This window comes from Zootoca vivipara, chromosome 8 (genome assembly GCF_963506605.1).
Source record: "Zootoca vivipara chromosome 8, rZooViv1.1, whole genome shotgun sequence".
Lineage (NCBI taxonomy): Eukaryota > Metazoa > Chordata > Lepidosauria > Squamata > Lacertidae > Zootoca > Zootoca vivipara.
In genome coordinates this window covers 65,913,137-65,938,160 of record NC_083283.1, presented here as the reverse complement: position 1 = coordinate 65,938,160, position 25,024 = coordinate 65,913,137, and the positions used below count along the sequence as shown (strand labels likewise).

The 25,024-nt window shown below is 42.0% G+C and overlaps 1 protein-coding gene across 3 annotated transcripts in view; it reads left to right on the top strand.

Moving 5' to 3' along the window:
- Positions 1-24,688, top strand: part of MYLK4 (myosin light chain kinase family member 4) — an 85,630-nt gene extending 60,942 nt beyond the window's left edge. For 2 of the 3 annotated variants that reach the window (XM_060278024.1, XM_060278022.1), the window contains 12 exons: positions 9,957-10,008; positions 11,292-11,730; positions 12,440-12,711; positions 14,083-14,188; positions 14,930-15,029; positions 15,718-15,827; positions 17,362-17,503; positions 21,147-21,217; positions 22,298-22,426; positions 22,600-22,752; positions 23,635-23,713; positions 24,622-24,688. In XM_060278024.1, coding sequence (XP_060134007.1) covers positions 9,957-10,008; positions 11,292-11,730; positions 12,440-12,711; positions 14,083-14,188; positions 14,930-15,029; positions 15,718-15,827; positions 17,362-17,503; positions 21,147-21,217; positions 22,298-22,426; positions 22,600-22,752; positions 23,635-23,713; positions 24,622-24,669 — 1,701 coding nt within the window. In that variant the 3' untranslated portion in view covers positions 24,670-24,688. The remainder of the gene's footprint in view (positions 1-9,956; positions 10,009-11,291; positions 11,731-12,439; positions 12,712-14,082; positions 14,189-14,929; positions 15,030-15,717; positions 15,828-17,361; positions 17,504-21,146; positions 21,218-22,297; positions 22,427-22,599; positions 22,753-23,634; positions 23,714-24,621) is intronic. The other variant, XM_060278023.1, reaches the window with a different exon arrangement.
- The last annotated feature ends 336 nt before the right edge of the window (positions 24,689-25,024 follow it).

Below are 25,024 nucleotides of genomic sequence, written 5' to 3'. Positions count from 1 at the left end.
ATGTGCGCAGTCAAAGAGCCATAGAAGCGCTAAACTTTAACAGATTGAAACCTAATGTTACTGTGAACCATGAGTTCTAATTTTGATTTATTTCGGTCAATATTATGTGGCGAAAGGCTGTATCTGGGAAAGCCTGCTCAATATTTCAGTCCTTCTGGGTAAACGATGCTGTCAGTTGCGCAGATGTGTGTCTAAAAAAGTCCAAATGGGCAAGATCATGACACAGTGGAAAGCATAGGTAGTGTTTTAGTTTGAATGTGGCCATATTCCACCTCTGAATGCTACCTGCTGGGAATTGCAGGTGGGCAGAGTGCTGTAGCTCTCATATCAGTGGCGGACTTAATAATAATAATAATAATAATAATAATAATAATAATAATAATAATAATAATTTATTATTTATACCCCGCCCATCTGGCTGGGTTTCCCCAGCCACTCAGGGCGGCTTTAAAATCTCAGTGGCAGTCCTGTGCAATGTCAAAATTAGGCGTCCCCTACCTTTCACCTTCCATGGTTTGTCATTGTGCCAACAGCTCCCTGTGGCATCCTCTTGGCGAACCAGTCGCGCTCCCCAAAATCTACTTCTGCTCATATCCTGCCATCTTCTCTAGTTGATTGAGGGCCCCCAACATGATGTCCTGACATCACGTGTGACATTGCAAGGAGCCGGGGGGGGGGTTAGTTGAATGCTCTCTAAACATTGAGGTGGCCTGGTGCCCTCAAAAATACATTGTTGGGGGCCGGTGCCTATGCTGGCCACTGTAAGGAACAGGATGTGGAACCCAGTGGCAGAGGAGGGGGGGGTGCAGCCTGCCCCAGGTGTAATCACTGAGGGTGTGTGTGTGTGTGACAAAATGAGTTTTTTTTTATAAAAAATGGGCTCACAAAACTTTTTAGGAGTGACGTGGTGGCTTAGGCAGCATGGGTCTTGCATATGCCTACTACCTCTCCCTCAGCTGCCCTTCAATATAAAATATTCAAAAGTGCTGTTCTCAAAATAAAAGCAAAATAAAAGAGTTCCAGGGTGATGCAGCTAAGGAGAAGCCCATGGATAAACAGCTGCTGGTATGTGTGAGTTGCTTACTTCACAGAGTACCATGGGTATAAATTGTTTGCACCGTCAAACGATGCTCCAATGTGCATCTGAATAAGGATGCAGTCTGTCTGCATTGCATGTATTTTTAAAAATGTGACCCGCATTCTGAGATACAGTGGTACCTCGGTTTGCGACCGCAATCCGTTCTGCGGAGGTGGTCGCTTGCCAAAGCGGTCGCTTGCTGAAGCCATGCTTCTGCACGTGCGCGAAGCGCCGATAGAGCGCTTCTGCGCATGTGCGAGCTGCGCATCCGACGCCGCGGAACCCGGATGTAAACACTTCCAGGTCCGTGGCGGTCGCTCGCCGAAGCGGCCGCTCGCCGAGGTAGTCGTAAACCGAGGTTTGACTGTACACTCAAAACCCAACTACCACCCCCCATTTCTTGCACAGCTAATGATATGTTAACAAGTTTGTCCAGCTTGACTAGAGTTGGATCAAGGCATTTATGTTTAAGAATTATTGTATTGTATTGTATTGTATTGTATTGTATTATTATACATCAGAATCATTCGAAGAACAAGATGAGTCAAAATAGACTGGGAGTGCCTATGTTAAGATTAGCCAAAATTCCTTTTTCTCAGCTTCTTTTGCATAAGGACATTCTGATTGTCTATATCAGGCACCCCCAAACACAGCCCTCCAGCTGTTTTGGTACTACAACTCTCACCATCCCTAGCTAACAGGACCAGTGGTCAGGGATGATGGGAATTGTAGTCCCAAAACAGCTGGAGGGCCGAGTTTGGGGGTGCCTGGTCTATATGAATGAGGTTATCTCACACAGTTGACTTTATGAGCTGCTGAAATCAACATACGCTCTCTGCACACCATCTTATTTCAACTGGGTGCTCTCTGAAAATAATCTGTGCGTTTACCATCTTGTTTAGAAGCCTGTAACATCCACTGGATACCTTATGATCCAGACCTTGAACATTTCATTCACGCCAAAGTGAACTTTTATCAGTAAATGTTTTGGGGGAACAGCCTCCCAGCACCGTATCTCTGGGCTCCGTTGACACCATGACTATCAGCTTCCAAGGAGAATATTAAAGCGCTTTTATTCCTCAATATTTTTTCCATATTGTTAGATTTGTCATTTTTGATGCAATTGTAATTGTTTTAGCATACCGTTGTAATATACTTTGTGCTTCCTTCTGAAATTAAAAGGGGTGCAGACATGAAATTAAACTTGCCTACCGGACTGTATTTTAAAGGAATCCAAGATCAGTCTAACTGTCCATGAAAATAACCATTGGCTCAAGCTCATAAACCACAGCTGGATTTGTTAAACACGCATATTAAGTATAACCAGGCTATAATTCAGATTTTCTTGAACAAACATTGAAATGAACTCGCTGTAATTCATTACAGCTGGGTTTGTCTGTTTCTTTCACTGCGACTGGCTGTCATGTTAGGCCCAGTATTTACTGTTGTTCTGAGTGCAATTGTCAATTAGAATATCATCATTCGCTCCACAGGGAGGGAAAACAGTGGCTTTTCTATAGAACTACTAAAAGCTCTGAGGCTTTTTCCAAACTGGATTGCACTTAAGAGACATGTATCATGTATTTATTTTTTATTGCTAACCATATAGTCAGTGGACTGTATTGGGGTCTCTTCTTGCTTAGGCTTTGCTGGTTTATTTGTTTAAAAATTACAAATAGGTTTCAAATGTTGGGGTGTGTGACCCCCCCGGTTTTCTGATACATCCCTCGTGTTTGGTGAGGGTGTGTTTGCTGTTTTGCCAATGGGTGCAACAGTATTACCAGGCTGAACTTTGGAAATAAAGGGAATAGTTAACTTCCATCTTCCTCAGCTCTATGATTTGGCTGGAAGCAGTTTCCCAGAACTGAAAAGAGTGTTCAAGTTATATCAAGTCTTCAGGTGGTGTCAGGGTGCTGTCAGCAGCTCCCGGCTGGTTGCCCTGGAAGTTATAAAGACAAGGGAAAGTTTCTTACAGTCCTTTTCTATTTCAAACTTTACAGAGAGAGGCTATAGAACCCAGCCTCTTGGATAATGGTGTTGTCCTAAGTGAATCTCCATCCACTTCTCTGCCACTTTCTCATTCGTCATCATCCTCTACGGATGCCACTAAGAGCTTTCTGTCTTCAAGCTCTTTGCTCTCCTACTTTTAAGGCTCGCCGGGTTCTCGGAGATGGAAGGTCTGGAGTGCTTTTTAATGACAACGTGTTCGCCGGGTGTTGTTCTGACTGTCTCATGATTTCCAAACTTTCCCCCTCATCTGCCTCTCAGCTGCTTCCTCCCTCAAACCCCTGTTGTAAATCTATAACAGTGGTACCTCGGTTTAAGTACACAATTGGTTCCAGAAGTCTGTACTTAACCTGAAGCAAACTTTCCCATTGAAAGTAATGGAAAGTGGATTAATCCGTTCCAGACGGTCCGCGGAGTACTTAAACTGAAGTGTATTTAACCTGAAGCGAACTTTCCCATTGAAAGTAATGGAAAGTGGATTAATCCGTTCCAGATGGGTCCGTGGAGTACTCAACCTGAAGCGTACTTAACCCGAGGTATGAGTGTAATTGGTTCTGGAAGTCCGTACTTAACCTGAAGTGTACTTAACCTGAAGCGAACTTTCCCACTGAAAGTAATGGAAAGTGGATTAATCTATTCCAGACAGGTCCGCGGAGTACTTAAACTGAAAGTACTCAAACCGAAGCGTACTTAAACCGAGGTATGACTGTACTGTCTTCCTTTTTCTCCTCCCTGGAAGGTCAGGATGGGGAGGCGGTCTCCACCATTCCTCCTCCGCCCAATCCCTGACAGGTGGCCTCTTGCTCAGAAATTGCTCACTAAGGGTTGATTGACCCATACGTGCATAATTCATAACTTGATAGGTTCAGCACTCAATGACTCCTTTAACCAGTGCAGTAACTGTTTGCACTAAAATGTGTTGTCTTTACAAAGTGAATATGTGAACGTAAGTGAATTCTGGTATATCAGATTCTGGCATCCTGCTTCCTACAGTGGTGACTCTGGGAAAGCCAGAAATAAGACATGAAGAAGTTCCCCCTCCCTAGCAATTGAGAGTTATCCTGCCTTTGAACGTGCAGGTTTTATATAGCTACTATATAGCCATGACATGAGTAATGAAAGAAGTGATCAACACGCATGTGTAAAATGGCCCTTAGTAGTGTTTTTAATGTGGTTTTAATTGCACCTTGCACTGTATTAGCAGTAAACATTCTGGCATGGTTGTTAGAATGGTGCCTTCTGGTGATAAATAGAGGTCTTCTGACTCAAATCATCATATCCATCCTTTGATGGTTACTGCAGAATTGAAGCCATTGCAGATCATACACCACAGACAGAGTTTTCTTATTATCGGAAGGTACTTCAAACACAAAGGGCCGGATTCAACTAAATAGTTGTGCAGGCACAATATTGACTCCAAGAGAAGAGGGGAAATCGTTCCACCTGGCAAGCAGAAATCCTTGAGCTGTTGGAAGTGTTCCACCCAGAGGTTTCCAAATGCCTCACTTCACATGTTGACATATGAGTCACCAAATTTAAAGTCATCAGCAGAGTTGGAATCAAGTGAGGTGGAATCTGTGGTACCCAACCTTTTGTGCCTGGGAGTTCTGTCGATCCTGAACACACACGACAAGGTGAAAAGACTGGTTCTCTGATGAACGCAGAGTCATGATGCAGTATATGTGGTGTGTCTTCCTTTTGTGATGCCTTGTGCTGCTCTTTGTCCTGCTTTGTGCTAGGGTGCTGCAGGGGAACAGCAGCTAAAGGAATTTCATAACATAAGCGAGGGTTTTAAGAACCCATATGGTACACACGTAGGAGGCTGTCGGGAAATTTGAAACAGAAAAGTTTTATAAACCCCTTAGAAACTCCACAAAGGTTATGTAGATCCCTGACAAGTTTATCTGGTATCCTTTGATTTTGGATCCCATCCGTATGAACATCGGAACAAATGTCACAAGAAATATAGGGAGGAACCTGAATGAGGAATGTTGGCTTTCAGCAGCCCCAGGGCATTTACTCAGGTGATGTCTCATGCCCTGATGCTAAAAAAAAGTCTCTATGTTGAGGCGTCGGTATAGTTGCACGTGGGTTGCTGTCAGGGAAAACATGTCTACTCTGTATTGGTGCTTATATATCAAGATTCATGACGTTAGTTTGGCTGGGAATGGCATACTGAAGTACTTGTTATCATCACTCAGATCAAGTAACTGAACCGCAACTATTAATGGGACTGACACAGAAGTGGGATATCTGATCCTAATAAATCTCCAAGAGATTTTTATATTTTTTTCCCAGAAGCTCCCGATATAAACACTCATGTACAGGCAATGTAGTATTTGCAGATGCAAATTTCTATATATTATGACCTGTTAAGTGCAATTGAACCGAAGCCACAGAACAGTTCAGTTTTGGCACCCGATTTTACCTGATGGGATGATAAAGGCTGGGAGGTGGAGGCAACTTCATGAAATGTTCATTATAGTGCTTCTGGCAGTGGGAAGAAAATCAAAGGGTTTTATTAGGTGAATAAAAAAAAAGAAAAAAGCAAGTTGAGTATCAGAAACATTGCCAGGTTCATCCTGGTGGTGTATAAAGAAGGAATTCAGTGCAGTCAGGTGTTCATAAAAACTCCAAGTTAATTTTGGAATGAATTTCAAATTGCTACTAAAAGCACGGTATTTATGCCTAATGACGCCTTCGTGTCTAATTCCTGCCTTTTTCAGCACATATTTCTTTCAAACAATCTCATCCAAGTACCAGGTCAGACTAAGGCATTCTGGATAGGAAACAGTGTCAACAGAGTTAACTTGGCTGCTCAGAGAAACACATTGCCCCAGCAAGAATTTTAGGCAAATATTATGTTCTGGAAGGAGCAGCCAGAGACCTTATAGAAAGGAGATACTGTTGAGCCTGGTACAACAGCCGTTCGCCTTGAAAGCAACCTGTTCCACGGTGCTGCCAAATAAAGTGCAACCTGGCTGATTGAGGGAAGGTGGTAATTGAAAGCAAATATTTTGCAGGGTTAGAGCAAGGAGCCAAACAGCAGCTGAGTTGGGGAACCTGTGTCTTTGGACTGAACCATGGAAGTGAATGTACCAATGTAAAAATAATCCCTGCACACAGTAAACAAAATGCCAGGAAATAGATTTCTAGCCTACTCTTTTCCCCTGACATGCTATTTTTCTATGTATAATGTTCATCAATTTAAAAATAATCCCTGCACATGGAAAACAAAATGACAGGAATTAGGTTTCTAGCCCATTCTTTCCCCTGACATGCTATTTTTCTATGCATAAGGATGTGGGTTTTGTTCTGTCGGGGGTTGATTCTGCCATGCGAGCCCCCATCTGAAGTCTGAAATGGTATTCTCAGACATAGATTTGCAGTTGGGAAGAGATAGGCCTAAATTTCATGCTCGAACACAAAGGGGAAAAAAGGTGTGTGATTGCAGATTATCTTTCATAACCCTGTTGTAATATCATCTTATTTGAAACACCTCCATGCCTAGGAGCCATAAACCAAGCTACCTCAAGGGACTTCAGGGAAACCAAAGGGAAGTTTTCCGGTTGATTGATAAAGGGTAGCCTTGTCAAAACAAATCCCCCTGTATCTGGTGGCAGTAATATCTTGAGCAGGTGAAAAGGTGCGCAGACAGAGCGGTACACTCATTTCCCCCGGTGGCACAGGACCCAGGGTGTCTGAAAGGTGTCTGTCACAGATACAGCCCATGAACATTTAATATTTGGCAGCCATAACAGTTGGTAGTATATCTTGGGGGTCAGGTGGGTGGAAAGGCAACAGGGGATATTTTACTTGGCAACATTTGGTTAACATTTATGAAAAGTGAATGCAGATCACAGTGGACTTGGACTGATCCTGAGAGGCAGTTCTTATTTTCTGACATTCTGTTTTTTTCTGTGAACAGTATATTAGTAAAAGCTTCCTCTAGATGTCACTGTAGCATTGTATTTTTTTTAAAAAATACATTTTATTCCAATTTTCCAAATTCAACAAATTAACAAAACCAATCTTTTATACAAAATCTTATATTCACATCTTTTACCTTGCTCCGCCGAGCTATGACTTCCCCCCCTCCCCTCATGCGGGTTTCTTGTTAATTCCCTTTTTTGCAGTTCCTTTTTTAACATATTGGTCAATTCGTAAGGTTTATTTTAATCCTGCAAGAGTTTTTAATGATCTACAGTTTTTCTCCATATAGTCCACATATTTACTCCAGTCCTTTTGAAACCTTGTCTCCCCCTGGTCACGAATCTTGCATGTCAATCTAGCAAGTTCAGCATAGTCCATCATTTTTATCTGCCACTCCACAGTTGTAGGTAATTCCTGTAATTTCCATTTTTGGGCTAACAAAGTCCTAGCCGCGGTTGTTGCATACATAAACAGTGTTTGATCTTCTTTTCTAATCTCTCCTCCTATTATTCCTAACAAAAATGCTTCTGGTTTTTTTGGAAAGGTATATCTAAACATCTTTTTCAATTCGTTATATAAACTTTCCCAAAATCTTTTAACTTTTTCGCATGTCCACCACATATGATAAAATTCACCATCTTTCTCTTTACATTTCCAGCAACTTTTATCACTCATTCTATACATTTTAGCTAATTTAACTGGAGTTAAATACCATCTGTACATCATCTTATATACATTTTCTTTCAAGGCAGTACATGCTGTAAATCTTAAAGTTTGATTCCATAATTTCAACCACGCATCATATTCAATATTATGCCCCAAATCTTTTGCCCATTTAATCATCACTTCTTTTGTCAACTCATCTTTTGTATACCACTCCAACAACAGATCATACATCTTTGCCGTCACTGTAGCATTGTAGACTGCGGAGAAGTTGTACCAGGCAGGGTGTATCACATACTCAGAACTCCCGTGAATGTGGGAACATAATTTTGTGGTGGCAAATCATACCGGTTTGTTTCAGCACCGTTGTTTTCTAATGCATCTCAGTGATCAGCACATAACAGATTAAAATCAGATAGCAAGGCTATGCTTGGCAAACTGAAGAAAGCTAATGATAATCTCCGAACTTCTTTCCCAATGGTTATTTATTTCAGTGATATATATCTCACTTGATTGTAAAATAAACCCTCAGAGTGGCTTAGCTAAGGGGTTGTAATATGCAGAATGTTCATGGTAGGCACAGGGGAGAATTTTTGTTAAGTTCACACTGAAAGGCAAATTTTCAAATTCACACTTTCCGAAGAAATATGAGAATGGAAACACATCCATCCTTCGAAATTCGCATTTATCTGAATTTTGCGGTGCAGTTCTCCAACCAGATAACGTTTACAACAATGCATATACAGTATTAGGTTAAAGTGTGCGTAAATATGACTACATTAATGAGTAACATAAGACGCATTACATTAGGACAAATTGTTTGCAAAAATGTGTGCATTAATTAGTCAAAGCTGCATAAAAATGCTGAAGAATTTTAAAGAGGATTTTTAAAATTTGGAAATTTGGAGAAATTAATATTAGGAAAATGAGAAGCAGAGAAGCAAAATTGACATGTCCTTCCTTCCCTAGTTCATGGATATTCTAACTGTTGAGCAAGGGGCAGCTATAGATGTGGGGACTGTGAAGACATGGAGCAGAAGAGGCAGAGAATCAAAACTACAAGAAAGACGAATAGGGATGGAATAATAATAATAATAATAATAATAATAATAATAATAATAATATTTCTACCCTATCCATCTGGCTGGGTTTCCCCAGCCACTCTGGGCGGCTTTCAACAGAACATTAAAAACAGAATAAAACTTCAAACGTTAAAAACTTCCCTAAACAGGGCTGGCTTCAGATGTCTTCTAAAAGTCAGATAGTTGTTTATTTCTTTGACATCTGTTGGAAGGGCGTTCCACAGGGCGGGCACCACTACTGAGAAGGCCCTCTCCCTGGTTCCCTGTAACTTCATTTCTCGCAGTGAAGGAACCACCCTACATTGTTTTGAAACAATAAGCTATCTAGTATTGACTCTCTGAGCAGTGAAGACCTTTAACAATGGTGTTTTGTGCCAATAGCCTACTTCAAAGTTTGCACAGAATTCAGTCGAACTCCATTTATAACTGTTGGTCATAACTGAATACTAAAAAGTATGAGTTTAAAATATACAGCTAGCAATTGGGAGTGGGGATTCATTGGCCAGTTTGCTAATAAAAACATAAGCAGATAACTGGCCCCAAAACAGCTTCTTCTTATTCCTATTATTATTATTATTATTCAGTAAATTTATCTCTGATTTGTGTGTATGCATGTGTAGAGTTAGAGCAGGCATCCCCAAACTTCGGCTCTCCATATGTTTTGGACTACAATTCCCATCTTCCCCAACTACTGGTCCTGCTAGCTAGGGATCATGGGAGTTGTAGGCTAAAACATCTGGAGGGCCGCAATTTGGGGGTGCCTGAGTTAGAGCAAAAATGGCCACATTACATATCACATGATTGCCCAATTTGGAAAGAAGGCAGCAAATACCAGAGGCTTTCCCATAGCAGACATTCCTTTGAGAATTTCAGACAAAAATCTTTGTCTGGGCAAGATCTATGGTAAGAACCTTGACCACACTTAAACCACAAATACAAAGATGACAGCTCATGGGAGCTTTTGCATACCTTCCCACCAAATAAGCCATGTCATTGTTTGGAAATGCGGGACCACGACTGCATCTTCCAGTTGCAGGTAGTAGCCAGGGGAAGTAATTACAGATGTCGCCAGAGTTGGATTTGATTAGAAGTTGTGGGAAATATGTGGCTTACAGAAGAGAACGTGCAGTTTTGCAAAGGAAGTGTATTGTGAGTTAAGGGTCTAATGTGTTTGCTTGTTCCTTTCCCCCTAGGAAAGAAAGGGAACAAAATTGATAAAGAAGAAGAAACCACCAGACTCCTCAGGTTAGTTTTTTGTCCTCCAAACCTAATGACAATACCTTTCTATGCCTAGCCTTGTGCCCTAGAGAAGAGGGACTAGACTTGTCAAAGGGCTTTAGCACTGCAGGGAATTCTGAAGTGAAATTTCTCAACCTTGGCCTCTTGCTCATGGGACCTGTGCCAAGTCTACACCTCTAGACTAGCTCGTTTTATTCTTATAAGCCTAAACTTATTCCTGTAAATACAGTGGTTACAAATGCTTCGGGTTACAAACTCCGCTAACCCGGAAGTAGTACCTCGGGTTGCAAACTTTGCCTCAGGATGAGAACGGAAATTGTGCGCTGGCGGAGCAGCGGCAGCGGGACGCCCCATTAGCGAAAGCGTGCCTCAGGTTAAGAACGGTCTCAGGTTAAGAATGGACCTCCGGAATGAATTAAGTTCGTAACCTGAGGTACCAGTGTATGTCGGCCATGTTACTTACCAATTAGAACATGGGTAGGCAAACTAAGGCCCAGGGGCTGGATCCGGCCCAATCACGTTCTAAATCTGGTCCGCGGACGGTCCCGAGAATCAGCATGTTTTTACGTGAGTAGAATGTGTCCTTTTATTTAAAATGCATCTCTCGGTTATTTGTTTGGCATAGGAATAAGTTCACCCCCCCCCAAAAAAATATAGTCGTTGTCCCCCCCCCCAAGGTCTGAGGGACAGTGGACTGGCACCCTGCTGAAAAAGTTTGCTGACCACTGAATTGGAGATTTCTCAAGCAGTATTTTAATATTTCAGACCAAACTGTACATACTGCAAACTATACTTATTGACTCAACTTGCAGAATTTTTTGATATGCTGTTTTGTTCTTTTGTTCCAGTACAGTGGTGCCTCACAAGATGAATTTAATTCATTCCGTGAGTCAATTCGTTTTGCGAAAAATTCGTCTTACGAATCACGTTTTTCCAAAGGAATGCATTGAAATTTCTTTTTTTGCCCATAGGAATGCATTAATTAAATTTCAATGCATTCCTATGGGAAACTGCGATTCACAAGACAATTTTTTCGCAAAACGAATTCGTCTTGTGAGTCACCATCAGATCACAAGACGCATTCGTCTTGCGAAAAATTCGTCTTGCAGGGCATTCGTCTTGCGAGGTAGCACTGTACATGGAAAATCTTGGGTTACCTTTTGTATCAGGGTAGAATAAAGGGAGGAAAGAGGGAGGAACAGATGACTTTCCCCCAAACAACTGAAATGCTGCCAGCCATACATGTTCTTCTTTCATTCAAATGGCTGCTGTTATCTGTTTGGTTCCAGAGGAATCTGATGGGAGCCCAGAATCGTATTCCCACACAGAAAAGGTCCATAAACTCAACAAGGAGAATACTGAGAAGGCAAGTGCTCTTTTTGTTCAGAGAAGTTCCCTTAAACCTCATACTCATGAGTCAAAGGAGAACGCGGAGGACAGCCATAGCAAAAATTGGAAAGGCTCGCTCCCGAAGACAACAGGGAAAAAACTGGCAGAAGCAAAGGCCGTTTGTAAAAAATCGAGTAGCGACGATACAAAGAGTGATGCTTTGGGAGTTGTAAAAAAGCACCAGAGGTCTGAAGAAAGCCCAGAGAAAGCAGGAAAAGATGTTGAAGGAACAGATACTAGCAGAGATGAAGAAACAGAAGTACCAGAAACTACATCCCCAGGTGAAGATACAGCAGAAGATCTTAGCAGTCCATCAAAAAGCCAGAATCAAGATGTCAGGTAGGTTTTATATGATAATTCCTCAAATATCATGCAGTTACCTATTAAAGATTATTGCATACATGAAGAGTGGGGCTTGGTGTGATTTACGCAAAAGTCACATACAACACTGAATTTGCATTTTAAAAATCTGTCGTACTTGGCAAAACAGACGAACATATTGGTTTGGAGATGGCAAAATGACAGAGCGAGCCCCACTAGCAACCAATAATGATCGAAGTGTTACTTTGTTTTATTTATTGTTGGTATAACATACAAACATACTGTAGTACTATTAAAAATAAAAGCATAGGAAAATAACATTTTAAAATGTTGACAATGTGAGTTTTTACAAATGGTAATGATAGTTACTGTTTATTCCAATACACAACCTCCCCCTTGAAAATTAATGTTTGAATATTCTTCCCTTGCCTCTCTAGTGATGTTTAGTATCTCTGTATCCAAAATATATAGAACTTAGTATGTTCATTCTTTGTGATCTGCTCTGGTCTGGTCTGAAGTTTGCAGAGAGCAATAAAGTATAAAATGGTGAAGACAACAGCTGCTTTTTGTGCGGTTATTTTACCATATGCATTTTGTTTAGGCATGAAATGCAAACGCTGAAAAGTAACGAGCTCCTTACATTGTTTTGTTTTAACCTATATTTTTGCTTCATTCCAACCCCACTCTCACGATGCCATTAGAATAATCTGTATCCCTCATCCTGTAGGCATAAGGACAGTGAAAAGGCCTCATTCCCTCCAAAAGATGAGCAGAATGGCAGCAGTAAGCGTCGCGTGAATGACTTTGGTCTTACCAAGGAGGAGAGCAAAAAGAGCAGGGTAGATGCAGCGAATGCCAAGGATGGACACAAACCAAAAGGAGCGACTAAGCCAAAAGAGGCAGAGCCTGCCTTGCCTGGGAAAACAAATGGATCTGATTCCACACCCACGAAGAATGAAAATAAGCAAGAAGCTTCAATAGGAGACAATATTACAATTGGTACAACCTGGCTTAAAAAACAACAACATAGATATGCATGGTGATGATGCTAAGCAAAATGAAGTGTACCTTGCATCTTTAATTAACTTCCCAGGAGTTAATAGAGCTGCATGAAACTTCAGGGGTGTTATTTTGTTAATTCACACCAGCTGACAATCTGTTTTGAGAATGAGGAAGTTCAAAAGCTTTCTGTGGAGTCCATTCTGAAGCCCCATGGCGACTTGTTAATTGGGGGTTGTTGTTGCTTTGTACCAACTAACAGGGCTTGAGGCTTTTGCAAAATGCGAGTTTTCTTTTTGTTATTTTGTTTTGTTAAGTTAAGGCACAGTCCTCGGGAAGTTCACAAGATTCTTTTTTACAGGAAAATTTTGCCATGGGGTGAGAAACCCTTGCAATACTACCCTTAGTGAATTCTTTTTAAAAGTGGCGATGTAAGAATCCATGGAAAGCCACTGGAAAGATTTCACATTGTTGTATCTTTATACCCATGAGGGTCTTTTTAATTATTCACAGAGAACTTGATAGCTGCCCAGCTTGCTCAAAGATGGCCCCATGAATTGGATTCCGGATTACTGATAAATCCAGTTCTTAGGAGCCTCTTAAAGCAAACTGAGTAGATTATACCTTCTGGGGCAAATGGAAATGTTTTCATGTGCCTTTATTCACACAAATGGCTTTTAGTAAGCACCTGACTTACAAAAACAGGCCCAGGACTTGCCTCCCTAAACTCACAAGGTGGGTTGATGTGGTGGCTGTTTGTAGCTTTAACCAAATGAAGAGGTAGCTCTCTGTAGCCTCTGATTTCCACACCATAAGCCCTGTGTTTATATATCACCACCCCCTCATTCCTCCCTAGAATTCAAGTACAGTGGTGCCTCGCTTAACGAATGCCCTGCTTAACGAAATTTCCGCTTAACAAAAGGATTTTTCGAGCGGAGGTTACCTCGCTAGACGAATGCGTTTTACGAAAAATTCGTCTAGCGAATCGCGGTTTCCCATAGGAATGCATTGAAATTCAATTAATGCGTTCCTATGGGCAAAAAAAAATTCAAAAAAATTCAATGCATTCCTATGGGATTCGCCAGACGAATTTTTCGCTATAAGAAAAGCCCCTCAGAACGAATTAATTTCGTCTAGCGAGGCACCACTGTACAGAGGTGAGAATTCTGAAATTCAAAATATACTCTGGTGCATGTCCGGAGTGAAGTTCGGTGTTGATTGTAGTCATTAATTAATATTTTGTAAAACAAAGTGCATGTGTACTGAACATTGTAACACTGCTTGCTCTGTGGAAATGGTAGATAATGAGCATAATAGGTCAATTTCTTCATGTCATGCGAGGATTTCACATGCATTTCTTTTCATTTGTAGAGTGTATCTCCCCTCCAGCGGCTCCCTTTGATCATCGGATCGTCTCAGCTAAAAGAGCAGGGATCCATAGCTATTATCATGTCCACAAGGGCGAAGTTTTGGGAGGGTAAGTACAACTGAAGGAATTGTTAGCAGAATGAGGAATCTCTTCCAAGCTGTTGAATATCACACTGCAGTGGATGGTTTTGTGATAGATCCGGCAATAGGCGTAACTAGACTAAAACAATATGGACAACCACCCAAAGTGCAACTTTGTGAGGTGTGGAAAATCAATATGAAAGGCAACATATTGATAGTTTTATAATATATTCTTTTTCCATTTTGGCATAATTAGCCACGTTTTCAAGATGTCAGGTTGAAAAGCCTGGGTAATATCCAACAGAGTCATATTCAGAATGGCCCCACTGAAATGAATCCATTGATTTTAGTGGATCTACTCTGAGTATGACTAACATTGAATATCACTCTATATATCAATTGACTCAAAGCTTAGTGGGGGGGGGGGCAGTGCCAACTTTCAAGGTACTTCGTACCTGATCTCCAATTCTGTCCAACATTCCTTACAGGAATCATTCTCCGGGTAACTCCCACATTATATTCCTCCAGACTTACATTGGCGTGCCTTTCTTAAGTATACTTCCTCTTAATTTGAGGAGGTTTGACAGAGATTGCCAGGGGTCCAGCAGGATTGGTGGGGCAGTACCTCACAATAAGGGACAATTGCTAGACACTGTTCTGCCTCAAATAATGAGATTCTAGCGAGCATAGCAAACTTGAATGCTCGTATCTCAAAGGAAGGGCGATGGGTCTTGGATTCAGCGACATTTCCCTCTTTTCCTTTCTTTAGCGGACGATTTGGCCAGGTGCATAAATGTGAAGAAAAAGCAACGGGTCTCAAATTAGCCGCCAAAATTATAAAAGCAAGAGCTGCCAAGGAAAAGGTAAGGGTAAGTAGAGTGCAGGTTAAACAGTCTACAGCAGAGCCTTGCCCAAGAGGTTTTGTTTTGCAAATTGGTTTGCCACTTCCAAGTGGCAGCTTTTGTTCTACTGATTCCCATATCCCTTGGTTTATTACGCTCCTGTTTGTACAACTTGTGAACACAGCTGGGGAACAGATATTTCTTCTTCCACTTGCATTGCCTTTTGAATCCCAGCTCACCCGTGTCCACAGCTCATACTGAGATCACCCTGTAAATCCATGGTTATAAATAAGCCGTATTATTTAATTTCTTTAATTTCTTTTATTGCAGTTAATTTTTCTGCCACTGAGCCATTGTCTTGGCCTCTCTTTCCATTACACCAAGTTCAGGAGGAATTTATCTGTCTATTCACAGACACCAGGATTTTCCCACCTCTCACTCTATTACAATATACTTACCATTTCTAGGCATGAGCTACTTTCTCCTGTCCCCCCCCCCAATTAGCTTAAAGTTATTGCCACTAGACAGTATTTACAATATATTTTTGCTATTAATTGGGAGATACCCAATCTGATTGTCCTACAAACCTAGGAACATTTTGAATGAAAGGTCAACAGCAGGAAGGAGCCATAGCAGCGAGGTCAAGCAATAAGTGTACATCCAATTTCTGCCATATTTATCATCGTATTTAGCACCGTTCTTGCATTCTTCACAGGACGAAGTAAAGAATGAGATCAATGTGATGAACCATTTGAACCACGTGAACCTCATTCAGCTGTATGATGCTTTTGAGTCAAAACATGACATTGTTCTCGTCATGGAATAGTATGTCGAATGTTTCTTCTGTTTCCTTTTCTTGGGCTTTCGGTTATGTCCACACATGTGCATATATACACACAGAGTAAATGGCCCTTTTTATTTCTGAGCCTTATTTTTACGTGAGTGGGGGGTTGCTTTAGCTGTAGTCGCTGTGAGAGGGAAGGGTTCAACTTATCCCCACGCATTCGGCTCCCCATGAATAATCTCTCTCTCTCTCTCTCTCTCTCTCTCTCTCTCTCTCTCTCTCTCTCACACACACACACACACACACACACACACACTGCATGCGTAGATGTGTGTACATAGAGCTTCTCCATAGGAGGGGAATTCAAACTGGCATGGAGGAGTTCTGTGTACATATATCTGCATGTACAATGCACATCAGCGCCAGGGGTAGCGCTACCCACCATGACACCTTTATATGTTGGGTGAAAGCTTCTCCCAATGGCATTGTGTTCTCATGTTTTTGTTGGGGAAGGGTGGGATGCAATGTAAGTCATGGGAAATCCAAATCCCGAAATGCACATTTTGTAATTACTTTTGATTCACATTTTCTTTTCTTTTTTTTAAAAAAAGTGTTTTTATTAAACATTTTCTAGGGTCACCAAACCACATAAAGCATCTCTGCTTTCCGTTCATAGAATCCTTTCCACAGATCAGTCATATTTGAAGTGAGACATATAGATGAGCAAACTAAGGCCCGTGGGCTGGATCATGCCCAATTGCCTTCAGGACTGTCCGTGGAGGTCCCCATAATTCTGTTCATTCGGGCTGCGCCATTTTTTCTCTCTGCGCCATTCCATTTCCCACCCCTCTCCCTCACACACACCACGGCGACACCTCCCTCCTCCTGGCTTCTCCCCATCCTGCCTAGAGGAGGAAGGGGGCTGGGCTGAGCGCCATTTTAAGCAGCCCCTCTCCAGAGCCACCCCTTTTGCTCCGCTCATCTTCCCTCTGCCACCGCCACCTTGGTGCTCCTGAGGGCCAGAGAGAGGAGCGGACAAGCTCGCTCTGCCTACCCATGAGAAGCAGCAGCAGTGGTGGTGGTGGCGGCAGCCCCAGGGAAGATAAGCACAGCGGCTGGGGGTGGGGGGTGGGTGGGGAGTAGGACTACTTCCCCCCCTCACCCCTTATTCCAGCTCCCCACCAGTGTCTCTTCCCTGGTCCGCCACAAGGTCTGAGGGACAGTGGACTGGCCCGCGGCTAAAAAAAATTGCCGTCCCCTGTTATAGACAGTATAAGGTTGGGGAGAAGAGACTTGGGGAGAGGGAGAGAGAGAAGCGGTTAGTAAACATTCATTCTTTTACATACATAGCGTATGTTCAAGGTTTTTGTGTCAGCGTCACGTGGGTAGGTTCTCTTTCTATTCATTTATTAGTTTTCATTGGTGGTAATAGAGTTTGGGGGGTCCAGGGCGTGATTGGTTGCCTTCAGTTGGCTGCAGTGAGTTTCTTTAAATAAAAGTGTGTGTGTGTGTAATCAAACCCTTGATTATGGGGACCTCCAGTAACATGAATTTTGAATTCTCTCTCTTTTTCAGTGTGGAGGGAGGAGAACTGTTTGATCGAATTATTGACGAGAACAGCAACTTGTCAGAGATAGATACCATCTTGTTCATAAAGCAGATCTGTGAAGGGGTTCAATACATGCACCAGATGTATATCCTCCATTTAGACCTGAAGGTACAGTGCATTTCTTACACTACCCATGAGATTAAAGGCGGCAATTTTCCCTCCCTCGCTTGGCTAAAAGCTGTTGGATTTCAATGTTATACCTGCAGTTGATTCTCTCGGACTTATTTTTGTGGCCGCTTAACTAATGACTGTGCTATATTCTACCTTCCTCAAACATTCGCTCTTGTCCCTAAGAAGTCTGACCAACACCTCTGCTCTGCTGAATTTGATACCTGGGTTTAGGTTCTAACGTTTCAATACAGTGGTAACTCGGGTTAAGTACTTAATTGGTTCCAGAAGTCCGTACTTAACCTGAAGCGTACTTAACCTGAAGTGAACTTTCCCATTGAAAGTAATGGAAAGTGGATTAATCCGTTCCAGATGGGTACTCAACCTGAAGCGTACTTAACCCGAGGTATGACTGTACCGATAAGTAAATTGATATCTGGTTGACGTCCAGGAACTTCGTGAGTGTAACTCAGCGACAAGGACCAGATGTTACACACAGATTTGTGTAACAAAATCTTGTGTTCACCTTTGATATGCAAAAGTAGATTTGGAAGGAGGGTGAATAAGTAGGAGTCTTGCGCATATTTGGAACCCTGGAAGAAAAAGGAGCTCTGGGCACTGTGGATAGCCTGTCACCAGCTCTGACAGCATAACAACCAGGCCATAGCAACCAGGATCTCTGCTCTGGACCATACTCTCCTTCCCTGGTCCCATCTCCACCATATGGAACACCCTCCCATCAGATGTCAAGGAAATAAACAACTATCGGAATTTTAGAAGACATCTGAAGGCAGCTCTCTTTAGGGTAGTTTTTAATGTCTGATTTTTATTGTATTTTTAATATTTTGTTGGAAGCCGCCCAGAGTGGCTGGGGAAACAGCCAGATGAGCAGGGTATTAATAATAATAATAATAATAATAATAATAATAATAATAATAATAATAATAATATTGTACCACTGTAAACAGTCATGGCGTCCCCCAAAGGATCCTGGGAAGAAGAAGAAGAGTTTGGATTTGATATCCCACTTTAAAGGTAAAGGTAAAGGGGCCCCTGACCATCAGGTCCAGTCGTGTCCGACTCTGGGTTTGCGGCGCTCATCTGGCTCTATAGGCCGAGGGAGCCAGCGTTTGTCCGCAGACAGCTTCCGGGCCATGTGGCCAGCATGACAAAGCTGCTTCTGGTGAACCAGAGCAGCGCACAGTGGCCTGGCATGAACTTTGAGGCCTTCGCTTGGTAGTGGTCTCCATGTTGGAGAATGGGTCCAGCAAATGCTCAACAAATGATCTTGAACTTGTTTTTTCTCCAGGAATAGCCGCATTGGTTTTGTTATATTCATATGTGTGAACTGTTCTGACTTAAGCCAAAGCAATCCTTCTTCCATTGAGATATCCGCTGAGTGAACCTGAAGAATTTGATCACTTTAGGTGGCAATTAATGTGTGTGATATTGCTGGGACATTATATCAGTTTTTAACGCTGAAACATTAGAACTGGCAGGAACCACCTTGTTCACCTCTGGCCAAGAGGAGAATTCGATTATTGGTCCTGCCAAGCTTTTGTCTGCAGAAACCATCACATCTGAACCAAAATGGGCTAGGTCACCTTTTTGTGCTTTTAACATTTAGTTTGGCTTGACAAAGTGTTCGCTTCAGTTCAGACGTCATCCTATCCATTTATGTTCCTTTACATGGATTTAAGACTATATCCATGCATAATTTTATAAACTAGTGTCATGTATCTTTTAATTGCCTTCTCTATACTAAAAAGTCCCAAATGCTGCAACCGTTCCTCATAAGGCAGTCACTCCATCCCTTGGGTCATTTCGGTTCCCCTTTTCAAACTCTACAATATCCTTTTTGAAGTGAGGGACTAGAATTGCACAGAGTATTCGAAATGCAGTTGCACTATGGATTTGTATGACCGTATTATGATAGTGACAATTTGCCTTTTGGGGGGCTCCTGCACACTGGGTCAACATCTCTATAATTTATCCTCTTTTGAGCAAGTGTAAATTTGTGAGACAAGTGTGGATTCAAATATATAATCAGCAATAATGGAGCCAGAGGTGGGTGCCTGAAAGCTCAAATCACACATCTGACATAGTGATCCTTTAAGCAAACTCACGCGATTTCAGCTGAGGTTGTGAAGAGGAATGGTGGGGGCCATCCCCCCCTTCTCCTGAACCTTGCCGAGAACAGGAGGACAGTATAGATTTAGAAGAGTGGTTTGCAGAAGGACATAGTTCAGAGGCTGCAGAGGGGAGAAGCTGGGAAATATTGGAAGAGGAGCAGCAGGAAGAAGCACCACTGGAGAGACAGCTGACAGACTCAGTGTCTTTGGAAAGCATTCCTGACCCCACCCCCTCTCCCAGGACCAGGCATGCATTGAAAGCTCAGGAGCAGAAAGCTATGATTGGCCGATGCAGGGATGATGTAGGATAAGAGAGACGGAGGGGGGTTGGACTTTACTTGGAGCTTCGCCATTATCTTAGATGGACTCCATTCCTTCGTCTCTCTCTGTGCGTAGTGAATAAACTGCTTAGTAATAACGGTTTTTTGGGTTTATCTGCTTCTTGGCTGCCCCCGTGGGAGGGATCGGACTCACCATATCTATCTATCTATCTATCTATCTATCTATCTATCTATCATCTATCTATCTATCATCTATCTATCTATCTATCTATCTATCTATCTATCTATCTATCTATCTATCTATCTATCATCTACAGTGGTACCTCTACTTACAAATAACTCTACTTACGAATTACTTACAAATGGAGCTCCGTCCGCCATCTTGGATGCGGTTTAGATAGGATTTTTTCTACTTACGAATTTCTAGATAGGGTTGCTTCAACTTACGAATTCCCCCCCCCCCAATGCATTCCTATGGGATTCGACTTACAAATTTTTTCGACTTACAAATGTGTGTTCGGAACGCATTAAATTCGTAAGTAGAGGTACCACTGTATCTATTTCTATCATCTATATATCTATCATCTATTGGATCAAGCAATTTGTTTTCTGACAGCCCAGATGCATTTAACCTTTAAGTCTTCCCTCTTAGTCAATATCTGGTGTTAATATTATTTATCACAGAAAAAAAAACATAATAACAGTGTCGTCGCCCCGCCCCGCCCCATTTAAAAGGCTCACATTTAATATATTAGATACTGATTAGGGAGAGGAGGAACAGTGAACTAAGAAGCTAAAGTTGAAAGATAAATGTTGAATAGTGGTGAGTTTTAAAATACGAATGGAGGAGGAGGAGAGCTATAAAAAACATGTCTCAGCGTGGATTCATGATGGGTTGCAAAATCACAACACAGACTTCCTGAAGTCCAGTCCGAGTGCTTGCAGTCCCTTTCTGAAAGCTCACTAATGAGTTTTTTATCTTGACTTGCTACATTATGTCAAACAGAAAAGCCACAGCAAGGGGAAACCTACATTGGCAGAGCATTCCCAGCCTCAAATACCACATGATTACAGCCTGAGATGTCCACAGAGGCCGACCTGCTTCAAGATGCAGGCACTGCAAAGCATATTTTTGTGCTGTGTTGTGTTTTTAATGTGCTGATTCCACTTCATGTAGCATTTCTCATAAATGTGTGCTCTTTTTTCTTTTCTTTTTTCCCCTTCTGGCAGCCTGAGAATATCCTGTGTGTGAATAGAGAGACAAATCAAATCAAGATTATTGACTTTGGGCTGGCAAGGAGGTACGTTGCTTTCAATCAAGCTACCAGCATCTTTTATTTCCTAAATCCAATGTCCATTTTCAAGTGATCCAATATTGGGAGAAATGGTGCAATAATAAAGAAAAGACTCTCTAGGCTACCCAAAGATGGCCGGTCTTGAACGCATTTCCCCTGTAGTTTAAACGAAGAACCCGATAGTACACATGTTGGTCGAAGTTTTCGAACAGGCAATCTCACAGAAGGGTGAAAAGGCTGCTTTAGTTGCCAAAAATACCGTCATAGACCAGAAGAGGGATCCAATTTTGCTTCTTTCCAAATAATCCAGAGCAAGGTGCTATCGTGATACAAGATCCTTTGCAAAACAGGCTGCAAGCGGTCATCAAAATACACACAGTCCTCCCAAATTCACATTCTGATCCTCAACATGTTCAATGGGTTGACTTTAGTAGGGTTTATTTCATGTCATATGTTAAGGATGGAGGTACTAAACCAAACGGCAAAATTACAAAACAATGACCGTATAAGAAAAGGAAGTTTGGGGCAAGACAACAAGAGATGCTTTCTCGTCACCAGCATGTTTTATATCAGGCATAGGCAAACTCCAGATGTTTTGGGACTACAACTCCCATCATCCCTGACCACTGGTCCTGTTAGCTAGGGATGATGGGAGTTGTAGTCCCAAAACACCTGGAGGGCTGAGTTTGCCTAGGCCTGTTTTATATTCTCTGGCATCATCCTGACAGCTATATGTTTGCCTGCCCCCACTAACTGCCTATTTAAAGTATCTTTGGGTGGAATTCAATGTAGTGTTCAGTGGGATATGCGTGAGTTCAATGTGGTCTGCCCACACAGTGGGACCTCCCCCCCACTTCCTTCACTGCTGTCGCACGTCCCCTAAACCTAGTCTGGGTTTTTCCCCTAATCCTCCAGAGCACATTTAGGGAGCCATGGGGGAAGGAAAGGAACAAAGTCCTGTGGACAAGTGGACCTTGTTCTGCTTGCTCATCAACTTAGTTGAATCCCAACCTTTGTGTTGAACTCTTAAGTAGATATCATTTTTGCTGACATTGTTTCTCATTGCATTTCGTTGCCGCTCATTAGATATAAACCAAGGGAGAAGCTTAAGGTCAACTTTGGCACTCCAGAATTCCTCGCTCCTGAAGTTGTAAACTACGACTTTGTATCGTTTCCTACCGACATGTGGAGTATAGGTGTCATTGCCTATATGTTGTAAGTATCCTGCAGCCTACATTGTTAAGACTGTGCTTTTCTCCTACAGTTGATGTCAACTTGATGGAAGCTACTCCTGGACTCTGACTGTTGATTAAAGTCCAGAAGGTTTAGGTTGCTCCATGATCTACGTAATTCACAAAACGTTTTGCCTGTTTCCCTGTTTCCTGCAGGCTTAGCGGATTGTCTCCCTTTCTGGGCGATGATGATAATGAGACTCTGAACAACATCCTGGCTTGTCGGTGGAGCTTTGATGATCAAGAATTCGAAAAAGTGTCGGAGGAAGCTAAAGACTTCATCACTAAGCTTCTCATTAAGGAAAAGGGGTAACTGTCCAACCAGAAATTGTTATCCAATTTCCAAAAAATGAAAAGTTCTTTTCATATGTATCTCTCAAGTGATAGAGTGTTTCAATAATAAAATCCATTATAAACCTGGAGACTTTTGAAGTGTGCATCCGGTAAAATGAAGAGGGATAGTTCAGTCAGTAGAACACGAGGTTCTTAATCTCAGGGTTGTGAGTTCGAGCCCCATATTGGGCAGGAAGATTGGATTAGAATTAGATGACCCTCGTGGTTCCTTCCAACTATACAACTCTATGATACGACTAGATTTTAAGAACTTTTATGTTTAATTCAACAGGAGTGAATCGAGCATAGGTTAATAGTTAAAGATCATTGCTCGTTTATCTGTTTGATTTGTAATTCATCCACCCACAATCCTAAGGGGCTTTGGGTAGATAACAATATGCTAAAACCCCAGTTTCACTGAGCAAACTCTCACATCATCTCTGTCTCCTGGTGATCAAAAGCCAACATCATATTGCATTTCCAGGAGAAATTTTCCAGGCCCAATTTAGTGCTGCACCCTGTTCTCACAGTGGCCAACCTGATGTCTATAGGAAGCCTGCAAGCAGGATCTGAGTGGACCCACTAGTATAAAGGCCCAATCGAGATCAGGATTGTATTCTGAATTGAGGTCCTATGTGACTGCTTTTCTTCCAAAATAAAAGTGGCCATCTTAAGCATGCTTTTTAAAAATGGTTAATAATTTAAAGTGTAGTTTGTTTCTCAGCCGTAAATTTAAAATTGCCTTTCAGTCAAACCTGGTGTGTGTTTTTTTTTGGGGGGGGAACACATTTTAAATATGAATGCTAAAATCGCTGTATAGCTATTAAATACTGACACTCATTTTTACCCCCCTTTAAGCTGGAGGATAAGTGCAACCGCAGCCTTAAAGCATCCTTGGCTATCTGACCAAACACTCCATTGCAAATTGCAATCTAAGGTTTGTATATCAGAATAGAATTGCTTTGTTGTTCCTAAGCAGGGGCACAGAGAAGAAAATTGTTTAGCTCGTTATGCTAAATGTGATCCTACAAAATTCACACTTCCCAAACGAAAACGTGAAGCAAAGCACAGCTCTTCAAAATTTGCACGGCTCCGAATTTTGTGGTGCAGTCCTCCGAGGCAAAGGATGCATACAAAAACGTGTCTTTTTGTGAAAGTAGCGCCCACAAAAATGCATTCTGTTATGTGGAAATTGCTTCCACAAAATGCTTATATTGGGGGAAATTACGTGCAAAAGGTATTAGGAGAACTGTGCACAAATTTGCATACAGATTTTCATGCGGGCTGCATCTGCAGTGGGGCAAACTGAAGACTGGGGTGGGGGTGGAATGAGAAATTGAGAGTAACTGAAGTTGCCAAATTCACCCATCTCTATTCCTAAGTCAGTTCTGCTATTGAACGTATCTGGCTAGACTCTTATCCCCGTGCTGATGTTGGTATTGTTGGCATTTTAAAACTACCAATGTATGTGTGGTGGCTATTGGTGTGAAGAAATTATGCTGGTTATTGTAGATGTGGATTTAAGAGTGTGAGGTCCCTGGTCCCTGGCATATGTACTTTGGCTTGTGCCAAAAGAGCTTAGCCCCCACTGTTATAGATGCTCCCCCCCCTGAATGCCTGATCATTCAAATGTACAATTTGCACAATCTCTCCCCTTTTGGAAGGAGGAAAAAATTAGGAAGCAGACCTATTTCTCTGCCACCATAAAGTCAGTCTGTGTCTTGGTAAGAGTCTGAACTAAGTCTTGCAATTCATTGCACGATTTGAGCCTTTTAGATGTGCTTCTGAGCCACCTAGGCTGGGACTCTAGAGCCATTTCTGACATTATCTTTTATCTCCTTGTAGAAAAAGGCTAAGGCTTCTGCTGGATCTCAGGCACCTGTGACTCCATAAGCTCTTTGAGAAATGGAAGGTTGGTAACATTTCGGGTATCAGTGGAAAGTATTGACTTCTGAGCCACTCTGTGAAGGCCACTTAGGACTGCTTTGCTATGAAGCATCCTCACTGCATGGATTAAAGGGGTTTCTTCCTACCACCATGTGGCCAAAATAAATCGCCAGATCAGTATAACAATATATTATGAATGCATGCAACCATGTGCAATTGTCTAGGGCAGTTTCCATAACAAGTGCACAGCTTCAAGGTTAGTGCCGGTGGGTTGACTTAACATTGACACCTGAAATAGTCTTCAATTAGTAGCACATAGTAGAAGCGGCTCAGCCTCTGGGGTGGAACTGCTCTGCTAGCT